The 21,652-nt window shown below is 45.1% G+C and overlaps 2 protein-coding genes across 10 annotated transcripts in view; one reads left to right on the forward strand and one right to left on the reverse strand.

The window, feature by feature from the left end:
- The window catches only part of LOC147619007 (ABC transporter C family member 8-like), a 41,085-nt gene that overhangs the window by 16,513 nt on the left and 2,920 nt on the right, over nucleotides 1-21,652 (reverse strand). For 8 of the 9 annotated variants that reach the window (XR_015262008.1, XR_015262007.1, XM_086774220.1 and 5 more), the window contains 8 exons: nucleotides 16,581-16,679; nucleotides 14,967-16,384; nucleotides 14,516-14,836; nucleotides 14,325-14,411; nucleotides 5,877-6,491; nucleotides 5,629-5,793; nucleotides 5,254-5,542; nucleotides 4,946-5,160 (listed from right to left, as the gene is read on the reverse strand). Coding sequence is in view for 7 of the 9 variants with exons in the window: in XM_086774220.1 (XP_086630346.1) it covers nucleotides 4,946-5,160; nucleotides 5,254-5,542; nucleotides 5,629-5,793; nucleotides 5,877-6,491; nucleotides 14,325-14,411; nucleotides 14,516-14,836; nucleotides 14,967-16,384; nucleotides 16,581-16,629 (3,159 nt within the window). In the remaining 2 variants the exon portion in view is untranslated. Of the gene's footprint in view, nucleotides 1-4,945; nucleotides 5,161-5,253; nucleotides 5,543-5,628; nucleotides 5,794-5,876; nucleotides 6,492-14,324; nucleotides 14,412-14,515; nucleotides 14,837-14,966; nucleotides 16,385-16,580; nucleotides 16,680-21,652 lie in introns of those variants that run through there. The other variant, XM_086774225.1, reaches the window with a different exon arrangement.
- On the forward strand, nucleotides 8,279-9,112 carry LOC147619008 (uncharacterized; the record flags this gene model as incomplete). Its single annotated transcript, XM_086774517.1, has 1 exon — nucleotides 8,279-9,112. A coding segment is annotated over one exon (732 nt), but the record flags the coding sequence as incomplete, so codon positions are not given.

Here is a 21,652-nt window from a genome sequence, read left to right on the forward strand (position 1 = left end):
AGTTGTAGCATCATTCTTTAATGTCTTCTTCTTTGTCTGCTTCCAAATGTTGGGCTTGAAGTTGACTTGGCTATATTGCGATGTAGAAGAATCTGAAGGTTCAACCATGAATTCTCTTGAAGATACTTGAATAGTATGTTGAAGTGTTCCGCTTCATAGTAGTAAAGTACTCATCCAAGTTGTTAGAAGAATGTTTAAAATTCTCTGCAATGTTGAAAACTTTATCCTCTTGCTTGATATCGATTGTGTCATCCCATGTGGGTAAGGTTGAAATAAGTGAAGTCTATCGTTGGTGACTCATCATCTTGAGATAAAGAGTCCAAGGTCTTTTCAATATCATCTTGTTGTTCTTTTGAAGTCATGCTGGAAGAATCCTCGATGTTGTCATCAACTGACTCAATAAAGTTTGCCATATCTATGTCAAGGTTAGGACTAACATGAAGTGCATGAGCTATTGCATGTTTTCCTTTTGAATTATCGAAGCAGTCTTCTGAAGTTGAAGATTCCACATCACGGTTTTGAGAAGCATTGGGTCGTTTAGGACATTCAAACTATCTATGGTTGCCATTACAAATTGTGCACAATCCTATCTTTTGTTGTTCACGAGAAGGTGAAGCTAATGCAGAACGAGAAGTGCGAGATTGGTCACATCCAGAGTCTCGTCCACGATCAGATGAACGCGGTTGAAGGAACTGTTGGTGCTAAGAATGATTAAAAGATGACTCTTCTTGTCGGCGAGGTTGCTGTGAATGTTGCCAAGGGGAGCTGGGTCGGAATTGAAAGCTATTTGATAAGAATTGTTAATAACCTTTACGAGCCATACGTGAACCATTGTCATAATAACCTTGAGAGGTCGATGTTTGAGGATTCGGATTCGGATCCGCCACACGCTCGGCATAATGAATGGCAGTGGCAAGGTCAACAGGGTTGTACTTTTGCACATCGATACGAAGTGTGGGGATTAACCCTTCAATGAAAGCATGAAGCTCGTCCGCTGGGAACAAAGAATCAATCCCCAATATCAAATTAGTGAACTGCGAGATATAAGAAGCCAAAGAACCAGTTTGGTCTAAGTGGCGTAAACGAGTTCGGGCTTGAAAATCCGCATTGGCAAGAATGAACTGCTTACAAATGACCCACTCAAATTCATCCCACATCGTAACCGTTTTTCCAACATGTTGTCGCCGTTGCCACCAAAGTAAGGTAGTATCCTTAAGTAAGGATGCGGCAAATGTAATCTTCTTGGCATTGGTAAGGACCATCGAGTCAAAATACAGGTGAAGTTTGTAAAGCCATTGTTCAAGTGTACACTTATTGTGTTGTCCTCCATAGAACTCAAGGGATTTAACTTCCAATTTCTTTGTTTTACTAGCTTGCAAAAGACGATAAAGAGTCTTAAGATCGTCACCTTCCACCTCAAGGGAAATGTTGTCTTCATTGTCTAGTACTGATGATGTAATGTCAACTGCTAGTATAGAACTGGTATGAGAATGGCGATCCGTCTGCAACTGTTGGATCTGAGAAGCCAATGTGGCCATGGACTCTTAAAGTTGTTGTTGAAATTATTGCTGCAAAGCCTGCTACCAATCCGCTGGAGTTGGATTGCCAGGCTGGTGGGTTTCGTCCTCCATAGGAATAGGCTGAGATGAAGACTCTGCAAATTAAGGCTCTGGGGGTTGTGGTTGTTGACGCCTTTGGACCCTAGTGAGAACCATCAGCAAGTAGGGGGAGTAGATACATTATGTGAATTGGAGAAGGTAGGTTACAAGCTGGTGAGGCTGTTATAGACCATCCTGTATAGGTAGGAAGATCAGCTGGAGCCGAGAGCACTAGGATTGGTTGTTACCGATGAACAAGGAGCAGAGGGGATTTTCTGTCATGTGCATCCGTTCATCCCAATGCTCATAGACATGTATATTCTCATTAGCAAATATATGGGTAGATTTAGGGATAGATTTAGGGGCAGATTTAGAGCACATTTTGCAGCCCTACAAGCTCCCAGAAGTGCCCAAAACATAGCCCAATGGTTGGGACACCTTTTGGGCATAGTCGGACACAAAATATGACTGTTTGGACAATGTTTTGTGGGAAAAATAGGCAAAACCGACTTGATTACGAATTCATTCCTTTTTCCTATAAATAGGATCATTAGGCATTCATTAGAATCATCATTCAAAGATCAAGAGGATCCATTTGTCAGAGTCTGCAAGGCAGCAAGGACACAGTGGTGGATCAACAGGAGCTTCTCTTGTTCGATTTCAAGTAGAGGGTTGCAAGGATCTTTGGTATGCATCATGAAGCTGTGAATCAACAAGATCATTGTATATATAGCATGTTTTGGCAATATACAGTAGATTAGGTCTCTCTCTCCCTCTCTTTTGTGTCTTTGCTAATAGCGTTATCTTCTTTGCTTAGCGTTAATCATGAACACGCTTCCGCAACGCATGTTACATTGGTATCAGAGCTTAGGTCATCCTAGGACAGTTCTTAGCTTATATTTGGTGCATGCTGAATTAGGGTTTTTGAAATTAGGGTTTGCATTTTAGGGTTTACAAGCAAGATTAGGGTTTGTATTTTTGCGTTAAATCTGCGTTTTTGCATCAACTTTTTGCTCATTTTCAGCATAGTATAGTGCTAGAAAGTCTAGTTTTCAGCCTAGCATGATCCTAGGGAGTTTAGAAAGCATGTAGAACTCTAGAGTTAGGGTTTTTGGGCTGATACAGAAAAAACAGCAAAATAATATTATGAGTTCAGAGGCAATGGACGATGACTTTCTCACGACTTTGCAAAGTCGTCGGAGACAGGAAGATGAACGATACAAAAGGGAACATGGTTGATCACACTTGAGATGTGTGTGTTTGAAGAAGCCCGGCTGAATGCAAGTATTGTAGGAGTCAGGCACTAAGCAAAAGCTGCAAATAATGAAGACTTGGGGCACACTTTTTTTGGAAGTTTGTGCAGGCTTGTTGTTTGCATTACTAGAGCAAAACTTTTTTTTTTCTCTCTTTGCTGGCCGTTTGCAAGTGTAGGCGGCGGCTGGTCCTAAGCGGCTGTCAGAGGGCTGGCCGATTCGCTTTCTTTTCGTTTTTCTCTATCTGGGCTGGCCGCCTTGCGTTTTGCTACGAAGGCCCCCTTTTTTTGTTGTTCTTTAAAAAAAAAAAAAGGCTGACTTACGTTTGTTTTTTTAAATGTGGCTCACGGGTACGTGGGCGGCCTGTTGAGGTGGATGGGCTGCTTACATAGCCTGTGGGGAGGCTTTTGTAGTAAAAGCCTGTGGGAAAGGCTAAGGCTGGGAAGCCTTAATGTTTTTTTTTTAAAAAACATTACGTTTTGTTTTTTTTGTTTAAAATAAACAAAAAACAAAAGGTTTCTCAACGAAGGGTGGCGCTTGTTAGAAAGAGCCGATTCAGCCTGAAGGGACACGGGAGCCGCATTTGAGGCCTAGGAGAGGGAGCCAAAACAAGCATGTGTCAAGGCCAGGAACTCGTGGTGAGACTACAGCTTGCCATCGTTTTTTTTTTTTGTGTTGTAGGAATTTTGGGAGAAAAGGAATTTTGGGAGAAAACTAAAATTGGACAAAATTAGCTAAATTGGGTAGAAGTGCATGGGTCATTCTCTCCCTCTCTTTCATACAAACCTTGCTATGGCTGATTTTTAGGGTTAGGGTTTTTTGGTTTTTAGGGTTAGGGTTTGGCTGTGGGCATCCTACAGGTTGGAGTTTGTTTTCTCTGATACCACTGTTAAGCTTTTAGCTTAATTAAACATAATTAAAATATCTTATTGCTTAAATACTTGAGTAAACATGAGGCAAAGAGCGGAAAGCTGTGTTGTTTGCATTGAGACACAAGGCCTTATTAAATAGGGCCTCACATCCCTAATAAAAGGGTGTGACTCTTGAATGAATAGTTATGTCCTTTGGACGTAGAGATGCGTCCTTTGATCAATAGATGTGTCCTTTGGTGATGACCCATGTGAAAGGTTGTGACCCTTCACTAGTGTCCTTTCAATGATTAAGAGTAATTAAGGATAATTAAGGGTAATGAAGAGAGATTAAGTCACAATTGTGACACCACCACAAAGCATAAACTCTAACCAGCATACACTTCAAGGCAACAGAAAAGTGACTCTTTCAGTTATAGCCTAGGTACAACGTTGTTGTACACAGACTCTTGAGAGCAGCCGGTTTCCTCTCCGCCAGAGGAAACTATTCTTCTTCCGATACTGCTCGAACTTCAACCCGGTCCTAGAGGACCGCAACTTTTGTCCGATCTTCCTCAGGTTCCCTGGGCTCCCATGGGTCTATTGGAAGTTTTTGGCTTCCATAGCGTCAACTTTTGGACAGGTTCTTGAAGTCGCCGCTGTTCTAGAGACACCTTCCATAGCTACAGCAGCTATCCACAGCCATGGTTGATGGGGTACCACAAGTCGTGATACTCGTTAGTGACCTCTGTTTTATGGGGGCATAGTGCCCCCAATTGGTTGAGATCTCCCTACCTTTCTCCCTTTGTATGATTTTATTTTACTTAATAGAAGTCTCTTTTTTGAGGGAAAAAATTTAAGCTTTTATTTATAAACCCTGATTTTCTTAGACATCAGACTGTTAAACTTGACTTTCCAGCTGGTACACGCTGTACTTGTATGTGGCACATATAAATCAGGAAAACAGTCCATATGGGTTTTTTCTCAGAAAATCCTTATGTGGCACAATTGAGAATTTTGCATTGCTGGCCTGGCAAGTGCAAGCTGTAGTCACAGTTATACAAGCATTATAATGAGTCAAAACAATTTCAGATCTGACCCTAGCCTAATGTGTATTCAATGTTGGGATGGTTGTCTCATTGACTGTAGTTTTTTTTTTTTTTAATTACTGGATAGTGGATACGTCAACATATGAAGAATGGCATTGAATGTTCTACACAAACAAGCCATAGTTTGTTTTTCTCACCTGTAGATTTTTCAAATGTACTTCTCCTCTGACTGGCCACTTCTGGGGTGGTTTGTTGTCTTCATTTACATCAAGTGCTTCCATAGGCAAGTGCATGTACTGTTCAATGCGTTCTACAGATACAATGTAGTTTGAGAAATTGCATTGCCACCAAACTAGAAGGACTAGCGTTTGGTTGAGCCCAAATGAGTAAGATATGGCCAATCCAGTGTAACCTGCATGTTTTCTCAAAGTCTTATGGCCTTGTCTTCTATAATCATGAAAATTTCAGAGAAAAAAGGTTGCAGACACTCATTGTAGTCACTTACCGGGAGAAATTGAAGGAAGAAGTACGAGGAGGAGTGTAGACACGCAGAGAACTATGTTGCCAATTGCTTCAAGACGCATTGTTAACCATTCCATGGCTGCTTGAGTATGGAAATATAAGCTTGCATCAGTGTCAATAAGCTCCATATTATGGCTTTTGAATACTCCTGCCATTTCATAAGCCCGAATTGTAACTGCACCACTAACTGTCTCATTAGTGTAGCTCACAAGTGGTGCCTTGGATGCTGCATTCATCCGCATCAGTTCTCGAGATGAGGCCACATAAAAACTCTGCACCACATTCATCTGTAAGATGATGGACCAGTGTGTTTGCAATATGTGAAATGAGTGATTGTAATAAAATTTGCGTTAAAAACCTGTATTTTGTAAGCAAGAACAAGCAGAGGAATGGCAATAATCAAAATCTCCCAGGTTACTAAAGCCATGACAATGAGGATTCCAATGAGATCGAATGCTCCAGCCACTACATACCCAAAGCAAAATGGTATGTCCAGATCCACTACGCTCATATCTGCAGAAAGCTGTTGAATACTCATACAATTTCAGATATGGCCGGCCAAAAGCAATATAGGTAATGTATGTGATTCTGTTGTGGAAGTCATACCCGATTTAGAATTCTGCCGGTAGGTGTTGAATCAAAGAATGACATTGGTGCCTTTATGAGAGAACCCATGATCTTTTCAAAGAAAGATCTTGATGCTTTGAGACCCAAGACTACAGTAAATTGAGTTCTTGTGAAGAGAAAGACTATACAAAGAACCGAAAGTGCTGCATAGACACCTACAAGAAGAGGGGAGGAAATATGCGTATTGGAGACCTCTCTAGCCAACCAAAAGTTGCTTCCAATTTGAGAGGTGACAAATGCACCTTGTCCAATCATCATGGCAAGCAGGGCAATCAGACCTCCTGCAATTTTGACATAATCTCTATAGGGCTTGATGCCAGTGCCACCTATTTCCATCTCCTCTTCTTGTATAATTTGTGGTTCTGTGATTCGGCCAATGTCCATACTACTCTTTTTTCTTATCATTTCAAGTCCACTGTATTTTCTCTGAGCAGCACTCGAGGCCTGATTGTCGGAGTTGTCTTCGTTCGTTCCCTTGTTGGTGGCAGTTTCTAATGCCTCCTCATGTGCAAGCACAAGCTCATGAAATATGTCAGTTGTTCTGAGGAGCTGCTCATACTTTCCTGCTTGTTTTATTTTTCCTTCATGCATGACCTGTGTAGAAAGAAAATTCCATTTTTGAACCCATCTTCATGCATAAGGTAGCCTTCGAAGTTGGAAGGATCTCTACATGAGTCAAAATTTTGGAATCTAGAATTCTACATCAAAACTGGAAATAGAAAAGTAAAAGACCTTTTTTTAAGATAGACCCTTCTATTAATAGGTGCTCATATTACTCTACTCAATTATAAAATCAAGCAAGAGATTATGGATTATAAAGGGAAAAACGACTGCTTGTGAAAAGGAACCAGCATTTTAGTGGAGGAAATGAACAGTATAGTAACTCTTTATGAAGTAAATGAAGAGTTGATTATTGATCTTATAACTAGTATGCATTGTAAACAAAACAAGGAAGAAAGTACTAGTATGCCCGTAGGTGGAGAGTTTACTATGGATCGCATCGACACTTGCATATAGATCAAGTTGGTGAGCTCTCTGAACAGGCTACGCCTGGCATTGAAGTAGTTAATTTTGTTTAAGTCAGCCATTCCACTTGATGGTTCCACTCTCACATAAACGTGGGCTCCTACATTGTGATGAGTGGGACGAGTGATGCAGGATCACACAAACTCTGAGGTGGGTCGTAGGTGCTCCTCTTAAAAGGGATGCACTTGAAGAAAGCAAGGCTCACTGGGTGCCCCCTGATCCGAGGAGGTTCCTTTGAGAGTCTGGAGAAAGAGCTGAAAGCGTTCACCAACTGGTTGCCATCTCCAAGCCCACGCAGTCGCCTTCGAACTCAGCTGCCGCGTCTTCTTATTTGATGTTCTTTTGTTTACAAACACTTCCCTCAAACCCAAACAAGCCAATCCAAGCCCTCTAACCCGTTTGACTGCTAATTGCTGACAAACCTCTGACAATCAGCTCTGACTCACAAACACTTCCCTCAATCCTAGACAAGCCAAACCAAGTCCTCTACAGCTTCAGCTGATTGTATCTGATGCTCAGCTAACCTTGTCTGACTCTGTACATCCTAAACTGATGCTGACTGAGTAAGCACTGACTCAGCACCAGCTTCCCAATCCAAACCCTCTAACCCATTTGACTGCTGACTGCTAATTGCTGACAAACCTCTGACAGCTCTGACTCACAAACACTTCCCTCAATCCTAGACAAGCCAAACCAAGCCCTCTACAGCTTCAGCTGATTGTATCTGATGCTCAGCTACCCTTGTCTGACTCTGTACATCCTAAACTGATGCTGACTCAGTAAGCACTGACTCAGCACCAGCTTCCCAAACACCAAACTGACACACGCAGGAGTTCAATCTCCATGATGTCTATCAAATCAGCACACATACCATAACTAAAACATCAAAACAAAGGACTTTTGCATCACAAACCAAACTCATTGACTTCTTCATATAGACAAAAACACAATAGTGTCTCAACAGCCATGAGACATGGGCACAAACGTAAGAAGAAAACACCACAATGCTCAAGGATCTCCCACAGATAGATCCCGGCGACTGCACAGAGAACCTAGGGGACACACCTCCTAGCCGACTCTCTAGTCTCCAGCACTCCCTCTACTCTGAGACAATCAATTCCTCTCACACTACACTGGTCTTCTCACTTCTCACTGCAATCTTAAAAAATTAGCAGGTCCTCCAGCCTACAAGCCTCAACAAACAAAACTGTCCTGCATGAGTCCACTCCACCTTGGCACAGCTAGCACATATGAGGGAGTGCATGCCAGAGATTAGGGCAGCCAAAGAAAAAGGGAAGCTAGCATTTTACAGAGGAGGCAGAGTGGTGATACTAGAGAGACGCACCACCTGACGGTGCGAGACCTATGGGACCAGTCTGAGACGTGCAGTATGGAACTGCAACGGAGCATTGAGACTGGATGTGGGGGCCTTTGAGGACAGCTTCAGAGATAGGGACATCATCTTCTACTCGGAGACACATCAGGCCCCAGGTAGCACATTACCGAGAGTGGCGGGATACAGATGGGAGACGACTTGTAGACAGGAGGCCCGTTCGAAGCATGGTGGTCGCGGATCTGGAGGAGTTGCAGTTCTTTTTAGGGAGGAGCTTCAGCCTCTCATCCATGTTATGCGCCGTGATGAGAGCGCGAGGTACATGTGGGTCAGAGTGAGGGCAGATGAGGGTAGACCCCTATACATTGCTATATGTTACTTTCCACCCAGCACATCTCATTATGCAGCGCCCAAGGGGCAATCTCCATATTTGATTCTAGATGAAGACATATGGGAGTTCTCCACGGAGGGAGATGTTATCATACTTGGGGACTTCAATGCTCGAACGGCTCAGTACCAGACCTCCTTCTTTGACACTTCGGAGGAGATGTTGAGAGAGAGAGATGTGGAGGAGATGTGTTTGACCCGGAGATCACAGGATGAGGTGGAGTGTACTGAGTATGGGAGATACCTCTTGGAGAGGGGGACTGCACATGGGCTGGCCATTTTAAATGGCCTAGAGAGGTATCCACTTGCCAGTGGCTTTACTTGCTTTCCACACAGACATGGGGCAGCACAGTGGATTATGTTCTAGCCTCGCCAACCTTCATCCCGAGTATCCAGGATTTTGCGATTGGCCCCGGGCCCATCGGAGTTACGGTGGATCATGCACTTCTCTCCTTTACGGTGGATTTCCACTACAGTACCCGCCAGGTTGGGCAGTCCTCCTATCACCCGAGATATACCTTCTGTAGACAGACTGATGGAGTATACACCGCAGAGGATCCACAGAGGCCATTAGCAGAGCTCACACAGATCCTGACAGAGGCTTTACATACAGCTGCAGCGACGGCCTTCCCACACACGCAGCCCACAGTACGACCACGTCCTGGGAGCATGCCCCAGAATAGTTGGTATGATGATGACTGTAGGGAGCTCAGAGCTCGGCTACAGAGAGAGGTGGCCACAGGTGTTACTACATATAGACAGTCACGCGTCATCTTCCGATCCCTCATTCGGCGGAAGAAGAGCATTCTTAGCTCGGCTAGAGAGAGACATCTATCAGCTGTTTTTGAGACAGGATTCTGGGGAGGCGTGGAGATTGCTTAGAGAGCACCCCCCGCCTCCGGCCATTACCTCTCCAGATACATGGGGCGAGTATGCAGCATCCCTCTACACAGTACCAGAGCAGCCACCACTACTGAACCCTCCAAAGCCTTGTCCACCCACTTCCACCTTCTTCACAGCAGAGATGGTGAGGAGGGCCATCAACAGATTGCATACAGGGAGGGCACAGGATCATGAGGGCATTGTAGCCGAGCATTTCATACATGCTAGAGATATGATTGTAGACTTGCTAGCTCTCATGTTTAATAGAGCCTTTTTTAAGGGTTTTCTGGGACTTGGAGTAATGTGTGGGTTGGGCACCCCATAAGTGAAGGGTAACCACCCATGTGGCAAATTTTGGTATGGATAACTAAAAATCGTGCACGACTCATTTCCCCCTCTCTTGCAAGAATTCGTCATCTTTCTGCACTCCAAGCTTTCCATCATTTTTTCTCATAGAGGAGGCTACACCATTTGCACAACCGAGCACATAGCTGTGATCTTCATCAGAAAGGCGCCCTGGTACACCCCTCTGCATTGGTTTTCCGACTACTTCACTTGGGTGGCATGTTCGGGTGCCACATCATTAGCAAGCGACTGGATTTTCCCCTGTTCGGTCTCCGTGTGCTGCCCCTGATCTGCCCATGCTGCTGGATAGCCTGTTTTGAGCTGGCCAAACCTTTCCAATGGCTGATCGTGCTGATTTAGGACTGTTCCAAGCATCCATAGTACCTGTTTGTATCTGTGGGCGGTGCCCGTGACCAAGCCTTTGATGTTTACGCGACAAAAATCCATCCATGACTCCGCTGCTGCTTGTTTTTGTGCCTAGGAGTGACCACTAGTGCGAGTTTTTCGTTTTAAGCATTCCCATCACTGGCGCTAGAACGGACACACCAGTGATGTGTGTGGACCTCGAACACTAGTTTCGAGATTGCCTCACTCCAATGGTAGGTGGGGAGTTGCTGGGAAGATTCCACATCACCGACAACATTGTTTGGTATTCGTATTCTTTTTTTTGGTATATGGCAAATCTGGCAATCATAGCGCGTTGAACATTTTACAAATAAAATACTCCTATAATTTACTTGGTATGAGGGGTGGTCGGCCAAGGTTCCGGCCTCGGTGTACTGTCTTTGACCATATTCCATTTTTCAGCTTTGTCTATGTTTTGTGTCGTGCCCATTTCATAAAGTATTTAAGTGATTGTTATTTACGAGACAATGCCCAATATGTGCTCACACCCACTGGGGTGAATTGTAGGAGGTGAAGAGGTCTCCACGTTAACCGGGCGAGTAATGATTTTGAGTGGAAAATATTGTCTTGGGCTCTACGCCTAGGTTGCACCGTGTGCATCTCCGCCATTGGTGGCAACTTGGTGTCCCATCTGCAAATAAATAGAACTACACCCCCGTAGTGTGAGATGGACAGTGCTTGTGAAGGGGTAGGTGGTGTGTAGATGAGGGTGAAGGCGAGGTAGTTGTGGTCAGCACCACGCGGGCATGGTGGGATGGTAAAGTCAGGTTAGTTTCGGCAATCCCATAAGATAATCGACCGTGCTCGTGCCCCCCTTGTATGGAAAACTAGTAAGTCCTCCTGATGCAGGCAACTGTGCTATGGCGTGAGCCAAGCTATAGGAGGCATCTCCCATAAAAAGTGATGGCTCCATGGTCATGTGAGATCCATTGTAGCCATGTGCCATCTTTTTCTATCAAAGGCAACTTGATAGGGTCCTCAAAATCATACATCTGTATCTATCTGCTCACTCTTGGTCCTAGCATTGAAGTCCCCAAGTAAGAGGACCTCGCCTAGTCCCAAGAAGCCAATGATATCCTCGGAGAGAGCTGTGTATGGAGACTCCCTCCGCTCTTGTGGGGCATATCGTGAAGAATCCGGGATGAAATAGGATATTGCCACATAGATGCATCTAGAGGCTGTAATCTGTAACGGAGCCCACATGTAGGGGGCCTCCTCATCCCTCCTGGCTATGCTAACCATGAGCTATAACTGTGTTCTGAATAAAACCGCTACTCCTCCTGATCTCCTCGCCCCTCCTGTTGTTTGGGTCTCCCCCAAATAAACTGACTTCCCCCACTAGTATCCTGATACATGTGGTAGTCCCCTCTCGTGGCTCTGGTGCGTCTGTGTGTGCAAGATGATGTCCCATCTTGTGAAAGTCTCCCTGAATTCCCCAATGTCTGACCACAAAGTCCTATTGCAGTTTCAGACTGCCATCCTCAGATGTGTGGTCCCATATACCCCGTGTCCCTATTTGGGATGTGTGTTTGTGATAATGACCTCGTCGTTTCTATAAACTGCCCACTTTCCCGCCTTACGGGCTTCAAGCACCTGCATTTTCCTATGCTCCACCTATGTGGGAGTGAGGTCATCACCAAGAGAAATTTCCTCACCTTTCAGGGCTGCTCTATAACCCAAGAATGCTTGCCAGCTGATGGTGTCGTTGAATTTGAGGAGTAGTGGGCAGGCACATGTGGTGTCCTTACCTGCTCTCCATGCATCCATATATGGTGTGCCTTCTATGCATCTGCCTTCGTAGACTCCCCTTCTTGCAACCCACCCACCAGCACATGTGATGCCTGAATCTCCCTTCTTTTATTCTCCTCAAACGTGTCGTGAATAATAGTGGGCGTGTGTGGTGTCTTGTGTCTGTTGGTGACCTCTGTCCATTCCTTCTCAACTTCTTTCTTCACTACTGCAGACCACCCTCGTTCAATCTCCCTTTTGGTCTCCACAATGTCCTCCTGAAGCTTCACCTTGAGGTCTGCAACTTCAGAGAGGATGGAGGGACTGATTTCTCCTTCTTCCTTCTTGCAGTCTTGTGTTTCTCCATTCAGCCTGGCAATCTCTTTCTCCATTCCATATACCTGTCTAGCATGTTGTTCTTTCATCTTACCCATCTCCTCTCGTATTTCTGCCATCTCCCATTCGCGGTGATCTTCCTGGATAGTCAAAATTTCTTTCAACAGCCATAGGTGGTCTCTGCTGGTAAGCACACTGCATCCATTTGGTTCTATACTTGCATTGACCTGGGCATCAATAATTCCCCTTGCAATCCATCCCACCTGCTCGATTTGATCATTTTTGGCTTGGGCTACTTCTTGCCTTTCTCATGTTAGGCTCAAGGACATGGGTGAAGATGGGAGAACCGGACCGATGCGCGATGAAGGGAGGGAGTGGGGCGACCCGAAGTGGAAACATGAGAGAGGCGGGATAAGATGGTGGTGGCCTATGGGCGACGGCAGAGGTGGGAGCAGTGGAGCAACGCCGGAGGCGGAAACGCGATAGAGGCAGGATCAGAAGGCGGCACCCTGTGGGTGACTGCAGAGGTCAAAGTAGAGGGTGGCACCCTATGGACGACAGTAGAGGCAGGAACATTGGGGCGACTCCAGAGGCGGAAATGCGAGAGAGGCGGGAGCAAAGGGTGGCAGCCTGTGGGCAACTCCAGAGGCGGGAGAAGAGGGCAGCAGCCTGTGGGCAACTACAGAGGCAGGAGCAGAGGGCGGCAGTCTATGGGCGATGGCAAAGGCGGGAGCAAGGGGGATGACGCCAGAGGCAGAAATGAGAGAGAGAGAGAGAGAGAGAGAGAGAGTCTACTAAAGACCCAATGGGCCTATGAGACCAAATGTCCATGGCATATCTCATGATGGAACGGAAAATAAAATAGAACAAATCATTATTATCTCACTGGAGTGATACAAAACTGTCCATGGAATCTCATCATGGAGGAATACCAGGAACATGGAACATGAGAGGAGCATCAGCCCCCAATAGATGGTATGCCACTCTCCAAAATATCAAGCATGGGACTAATGAGTATGGCTGAGAGGTCTCCCTCAGCTACGTCGCGTGGAAAGGTCGCTTGATGGCAGTGGAGTATGTCCTGTGGAGCTGATGATGGGATCGTGGCCGACATCCGGGGGGGAGGGGGTGGGGGGCTTCTGCACGCTGAAATACGGAGGCAGTCCGAGGTAACTCCTCTCGGGCAAGGTGGGTCCGGAGCAGACGTGAGTTATAGGTGGGTCCACAGTAACCGTGAGAGAGAGAGAGAGAGAGAGAGAGAGAGAGAGAAAGAAAGAAAGAAAGAAAGATTTTGTTAACGTCTTCCAAAAGACCGAACTCGGCCTATGAGACAAATCGGAGTACCTGTATGGGGTATCCTCTGTCATCCCAACAAAATGAAAAAGTACTGAACAAAAAAAGCTAAATCTGGGTGTGCAGGGGATGGAGAGAGAGAGAGAGAGAGAGAGAGAGAGAGAGAGAGAGAAAGAAAGAAAGATTGTATTAACGTCTCTCTTAGGCCAAAGAGAACTGGCCTATGAGACAAAACCATGTACAATGTATGTGGTATCTCTGAGTATCAGATGGTGCTCAGTGCACAATACAACTGGAAGAAAACTGAAAGAAAACTGCTACTGTGAGGTCAGGATGTATGTACATATATAAGGATGGAGCACTGCTGGGGTAAATGCACAACTATATGCCAGGGTGATACAACGATGCTCAATGCAGGCATGCTCCTAGTCAGCTCCATCCTGTGGTGAGAGAGAGAGAGAGAGAGAGAGAGAGATTTATAGGTAGTATGTTGCCGTGAGTGTGATGATGCTAATGATGGTGAATTCCTGTTATTTTGAAAGGTAAAATTTTATGCATTTACTACCCTCTGGAAAAACACAAGCACAGCAAGATGGTTGTCTCATGGCTCAATTACTACCCTCTGGAAAACCATAAGCACAGCAAGATGGTTGTACCATGACTCAATTAGAATGCATAAGTTTCATACTAACCAGGATAAGGTCAAGCGCTGGTAGGAATTCTACTTGATGTGTCACAAGGAAAACCGTTTTGTCTTTCAATGCCCCCAAGATACAGCTCTGAGTTGAATAAAAAACATTTTAGATGAATTTAAAAATTACCAAAAGATACAGAAGCATGCTATGATAAAGCCGATAAGAAAACAATGTGCTATGAGACTTACATTAAATAGAGTAGAAGCTGTTTTTGCATCAACCGCACTGAAAGGATCATCCAAAAGATAGATGTCTGCATCACGGTAAACAGCACGAGCTAACTGTATTCTTTGCTTTTGACCACCACTCAGATTGATGCCTCTTTCACCAATTTCAGTGAGGTCCCCATAGGAAAAGTTTGAGATATCCCGTTCCAATGCACAGGCCTTCAATGCTTTTCTATAACGAACTTCATCCAGGGGCATGCCAAACAGAATGTTCTCCTTGATAGAGCCAGTTTGGATCCAAGCTGTTTGAGTCATGTAAGCAACACTTCCATTTGATGCTACCTGAATTGAGACCCCAAAAAAAAGGCATCCATATTTCAAGCATAATTTCCACGAGGAGGAACCCCGTATGCCACCATTATTTGGAATGTATAAGATTGCTAATGCAAATTTTGGGCTGAGTTATACTCACCGTTCCTGATACTTTTGGCACCTCTCCAAGAAGAGAACAAAGCAGCGTCGACTTTCCAGATCCAATCCTTCCACAAACAGCTACTTTTTCCCCATGCTTCACAGCAAGGTTGATCCCTTGCAGTGTAAGTTTTCCTTCTTGAGGGTTCCAGCTAAAACACCCATTATCTATTTTCAGAGCATATTCGCCCAGATCGTGAGTTCGTTCCACAGCATCGTTTTTCAGATCATCATCAGTGAGAAAATTGTTGAGCCGTTGCACCGAAACTTTTACCTGGATTAGTGTGGCTACTAAATCTGATATCATCCTAATTGGCTCTTGTACTATGCGAAATGTGGCAAGCACTGTAAATATAACTGTTGAAGTGAGTGGTATGTTTAGGATAATACAGGCAAAAAATATCACCGAACCTACCAGAAATGGGGAAATCCAGTAGAGGACTGAAGAAAGAGATCTTATCTTTTGTACTGAAGCAAGCCACTGATATTCTTTCTGCCTCAAGTTATCAACCATTGATTTGAACTTTGTTTCCCATGCCTGTAGCTTGATTACCTTCATTCCATTGAGCAACTCAGTTGTTGCCCTTAGCCTTTCATCCTGAGAATCCATGAATCGTGTTTGAGATCTTTGCAAGGAAATGGCCAGCGGAGAGTTTAAGAGGATTGTGAGAAGAATGAGTAACAGGCCTGGAATGGCTGCCAAGCCAACAGTAGTGAAGAAAATTGCCACAGCTAAAGCAATCTGATAGGGGATGACCCAGGCCCAATGAAGCCACCATGGGAACTCACCAACTCGGTAAGCGTCAACTCCAATGTAATTTACAATCTCCCCAGCTGCGTGCCTCTGCTTCCCTAGACTTGATAAAGTCAATTCCTTCTCATAAACTGCTGCCATCAGTGCAGACCGCATCTTCATTCCTAATCGCCGAGCTCCAAAATACCAATGCCTTTGGGAAAAAGATTCTATCGTTTTGACAAGGAAAAGTGCAGCAACAAGTACATAACCCTCATAACTGTGCCCATAGTCACCAGCCACAAAGTCAATGAAGAATCGGATGAATAATGGCAAAGAACTCATTGCTGTTGCTCTGCAAAAGGCGAACAAGCCAGTTTTAACAATATCTTTCCAGAAGCACCTCATAAGTGCATAGAATATTGAGGGTTTTCTGGAAGGATCGTTGTTTATTTGAGTTTCCCAAATCTCTTTAAATTTTTTGTGGTTCTGCTCAGAAGAGTCCTCTTGTGTAACAGCAGGCACATCCTCTTTCTTTAGGGGTCTTAAATATCCCAATTTCAGGAGAGGGCCAATCCAGGACAGCGTTGCATTACTGAAAAAGCCTGCTGTTTTATACAATGTGACATTAGCATCTGGGTTTAGTAGAAGTGGCTGAGTCAAATGTCCATTCGAGTGCGTCTCTCCTGCAGAGACAAGATGAGGAATGGTATGTGAACTAGTGTGATGCTCCCAAGTGTAGTCTGACTACACTTGAAGATGACAGTGTTTTCATGAGCTAAAAATGTACTCAGCTTGATAAAAACCTTGGTTAAGAAAATTCACACCATGATATTAGACAACTGTTCTTTATCTACTCAAGTTCTCAAATTTGACAAGCACCTGTTGTTGAATTTTCTGTCATGGCAGGAGTTTGAACTTTTGACTTCATGGGGAAGTCAAGAGATCGAGTATATCAAGTATGTCTTGGATAGTACCTATCTGTGAGAGTAGTAAATCCCAAGGCCCAAAATGTTAGTTGATTACTCTCTCTCTCTCTCTCTCACACACACACACACACATAGAGTTGGCAAGGTCATCATCACAGACAGACATCCCAAATAGGAACATGGGGTCTATGAGGATGGCAGTCTCGAACTGCAACGAGACTTTGTGGTCAGACATTGGGGGATTCATGGAGACTTTCACAGGACTGGACGTCATCTTCTACACAAAGGCGCACCAAAGCCAGGAGAGGGGACTACCACATGTATCGGGATACCAATGGGAATCAACTTACCAACAGCAGGAGGGGTGAGGGGATCAGGAGTAGCGGTTTTATCCAGAACACACCTACAGCCCATGGTTAGCATAGTCAGGAGGGGTGAGGGGATCAGGAGGAGTAGCGGTTTTATTCAGAACACACTTACAGCCCATGGTCAGCATAGTCAGGAGGGATGACACTACATGTGGTGCATCTATGTGGCAATACACTATTTCGTCCCGGATTCTTCACAATATGCCCCACAGCAGTGGAGGGAGTCTCAATACACAGCTCTCTCTAAGAATATCACTAGCTTCTTGGGACTAGGCGAGGTCCTCTTTACTTGGGGACTTCAATGCTAGGACCAAGAGTGAGCTGATACAGATGTATGATTTTGAGGACCCTATCAGGTTGCAGGTGACCAGGATGGCACAAGGCTATAGTGGATCTCACAGGACGATGGAGCCATCAGTTTCTATGGGAGATGCTTCCAACAGTTGGCTCATGCAACAGCCTTGCTATCTATAATGGGATGCCACGGTGGCCTGCATAGCGGCTGGAGGAGGGCATTCATCTTGGTATGGCACAATATTCACCTGGTTTCAGACACATGGATTACAGATGGACTGGCTACCTCCGTTTCAGTATGATCCAGATTGCCCATACATAAGGCTTACACATGAGGACAGGAACTGGGTGATCGGATACGATCTACTAGGCTATACACATGTAACACATGGATCACACCAGGAGGCCCATTGCCTACCAAGATGCAGTACTACAGAGATCATTTCTTGAGATTCACAGCAGATGGTTTCATCTCGATGCCTTCATGTCCCATGCTATGAGGATAGCCATTGGCTAGCTTAGGGTATCATCCCATAGATTGAGAATAGAGACTGGCATAGCTGAGCGGATACCCAAAGAGGACAAGACATGTAGACTCTGCCGATGCCGAGTCTATTATGAGATCAGAGGGAGATTTCACTATCTATTCAGAGAGGGCTTTGCACCCTTATCCTAGATCATGGAGTACCCAGATCAGATGTGCGTTGGACTCTTCCTACTGGAGCTCAGCTGACACAGAGTCACTACTCAAAGATCCTCGCCCCCAACAGCCCTCCTCTTAGCTTCACATCCTCTGTTTTTTCCAGCTAGAGGGGTGGATAGGGAGGCACCAGAGCCCATCATTGACCCCTCACAGCAGGCCTATGGGAGTCACATCAAATCGGCCATGCACACCCCAGAGAGCTTGTCCGGTCGTACCCCGATCACCCCAGTTCATCAGCCCCGGATTCAGGAGATCATGGCCCGCCATTGAGCAGCCTCATCCTCACAGCAGACTATCGACATCTCTAGCCTTCTTGTATCACCCATAGATTGGTCCTTACCTGGCATACAAGGTTGATTGACTGTTTTTATTCAGCTCTCCCATATCCCATCACTTATTATAGCCTATACCTAGTAGAGTAGGATCTAGATTTCTCATCTTGTATAATCTCAGAGTATGAGATCTTAGCTTTCATATTCAATTTTAGTTCATTGTTTCTTTTTCTTAGTGCATCCACGGTGAGGTTGTTAGCAGACATCTCCTGTCCGTACACTACACCAAGGCCTTTGTTGTGGGTGTGCCCACCCGTTTTTTGGTATTTCCCCATTTTTCCTCACTCTCCGTGTATTTTCCCATTTTTTTTGAGGTGTGGAGGGCTGTCGGCTGATTCCTAATGCTAGCCGACTGTTGAACTACTACCCGACCTAATCTGGTGTCCTAGCCGACTGCGAGCACCTGGCCGACTAGCTCATTGCAGGTCGTGAGCATCTCTGATGCTGGTCATGAGCACATGCTGATGTCAGCCTGTTTTAGACTGGCCAACCAGCAGCCTGGGGCCATATAAAATGGTTGCTCCCCATACTCTCCAGTTGTAGATCCAAGATTTTCATGTTTGTATATAGCAGAGTTACACAGCTTCTCTCTCTCTCTTTCATCTGCGTTTTGCTCTCTACAGAAGTTGTCTTCATTTCCGCTGTGCATTCTGACATGGTATCAGAGCCTCCGGTGGCTTGAAGCTTGGCGACAGTGGGACGTCGAGGGTTTGCTGATTTGAGGTGCTGATTGGAGATTGCTTGGGCTGTTCGGGACTTGGAAATCGGGTCGAAGGTGGCCATCACCGTTGGACAAACACCTTGCATATTATTTGCAGCCTCTTGTTCTTCTTTTTTCCCACCCACCCTCCCTTCACAAGACCTTGTGAACCCTTGAGATGGCTGAGAAGCACGTGAAGATCCCAACACTCCCCACATTCCCGACAGTTGGACAGGAACGACTACAACATATGGAAGGTAATGATGGAGTCCGTTTTGGAGTCTTATGACTTGGCTGATTTCATTGTTCCACAGCTAGAGTTGGAAGATGGGGAGTTACCCTCTATACGGAAGGAACGGGAGGCTCAGGCACAATTATGGGATCGTGTCAATGCCAGCGTCCGTTCTTTCATCTTCCTAAATTGCAAACCATAAGTGATCAACCATATAAAGCATATGACGCTAGCTAGAGGGATTTGGCAGCATTTGGCTTCTCTGTACGATAGGGTATCACCCATGAAGAGGATCTCCTTGGAAGTTCAGATGCGGGTGATGAATCCTGCAAAGTCATCAACAATGCGGGAGCACATCAACAAGTTGCAGGCTCTTCAGCAGGAGGTTCTCCAGGCAGGGAAAGAGATATCATCAGAGGATATGGCCATCATGTTGTTGTCCCATTTTCCCTCTCAGTACTCAGCCTTTTACTCCTCTTTGATCACCAGTGTTGGTAGGCACGGCACCATCACTTGGGAGGAGCTTGTGCCAATGGTCTTGGACCAGGAAGAGCGTTTTACGAGCCCTCCACAAGGCGAAGGATCTGAGGCCTTGGCTGGCCAACAGTCGAAAGGCCATAACAACAACAAGGACAAAGGGAAGTCTTCGTCGGAGAAGTCTTCTGAGAAGAAGCCCGATTTATACCGTGAGAAATTGAAGGCCGAGCGGACCTGTAACGATTGTGGCGAGAAAGGCCACTATTGGAGGAAGTGTCTCAAGCAGAATAACGGGAAGAGTGCGATTCTTCAGCTTCAGCTCTGCAAAGACTCCAGCTTTTGTGCACTTGGAGATTTTGGACACAGATGCTTCATCTTCTTCGAGTGAGGAGGCAGTTGGCTTCACCGCCAAGGATACTCGGGAGTGGATTCTTGATAGTGGTGCTTCCAGGCACATGACTCCTTCCTGTGCGTTCTTACAGGATCTTAAACGGCAATCAGGTCGCATTTTCATTGGCGACAATTCCACCATGCCGATTCATAGTGAGGGCAGGATGGAGATCATTCTCGATGGCAGAGGGGGGGGAAGCATTCCTCTCGTGTTCTTTATGTCCCCGCACTTGGTTTTCATTTGTTGTCAGTGCATGAGGTTTGCAATACTGGCTTCCAGGTGGAGTTTGAGGAGCATTCTGTTGCTCTAAGGGATAGAGAAATAGGCTAGGTTGTTTGGGAAGGCGGAGTGGAGAACGGTATCTACAAACTCTCAGCACTCTCCTCTTACAGGCACTCAGATTGGTGACTTGCGGCGAGCTTTCCGGAACCAGATGGTGGTTGGCTTGCCAGATGTTGGCAGCAGCAGGACGTTGTAGTTCTTACATTCGTGGTAAGCAGCACACGGAATCTTTTTCGAAGCAGGCTTCCAGGCGGGCTTCGAAACTTTGGAGTTGGTACACACTGACTTGTGTGGACCTACAGACCCCATCCTTGGGAGGTTCTTTGTATTTTATGCTGCGTGTTGATGATTGTAGAAGATTCACATGGATTTATTTCCTTTCCCAGAAGGACCAAGCTTTTGCTTGGTTCAAGGAGTGGCATGTGATCATGGAGAAAGAGTCTGGCTTGTAGGTAAAGACTCTTCGGGCTAACAAAGGAGGAGAGTTTTCTTCCAATGCATTTGTGCGGTTTTGTGCGGAACATGGCATCAAGCGGGAGCTGGGTGTATGATCACGTTAAAGGTCACAAGGTACGAGTTATGATTGATGATAGTGCCACACACAATTTCTTGAACTATACTTTAGTCAAGAAATTAAAGTTGCCAAAAAGTCTATTTGATCATAAGTATGTGGTTTCTTTGATTAACAGGTATGATAAATATGTGTGGGATACAGTAGTTTGTGATGTCCCATTAGTCATTCAAGGTCATGAGATGCATTTGGATTTTCAAGTTATGCATATCACTCGAGCGCATGCATGTGAAAACATAAGTGGTTTGAGTAAGCACAATGTTTGCATGTCTTCTTTCAATCAAAGCATGTTAACAATAAAAAAGTTAATGAATCCTTAACGCAATTGTTACAACAATTTAAAGATGTGTTTCCAAATGAATTACCAGAGGGATTGCCACCTATCCGCGATGTTAAGCATCCAATTGAAGTAATACCTGGCTCAACGCTAGTAAGTAAGCCTCCTTATCGGCTTAGTTTTAAGGAAGCACAAGAAGTAGAATGACAACTAAAGGAAATTATAGCTTAAAAGTGGATTCATTCAACCAAGCTCTTTGCCGTGGGCGTCACCAATTCTATTGGTGAAGAAAAAATATGGGCCTATGTGATTATGCGTAGACTACCGTGGTTTAAATCGAATCACGATTAAGAATAAGCTCAGAATAAGTATCCTTTTCCACGAATAGATGAGTTGTT

This window comes from Cibotium barometz, chromosome 34, assembly GCF_041138505.1.
Source record: "Cibotium barometz isolate CiBa-2024 chromosome 34, ASM4113850v1, whole genome shotgun sequence".
NCBI classification, from domain to species: Eukaryota; Viridiplantae; Streptophyta; class Polypodiopsida; order Cyatheales; family Cibotiaceae; genus Cibotium; species Cibotium barometz.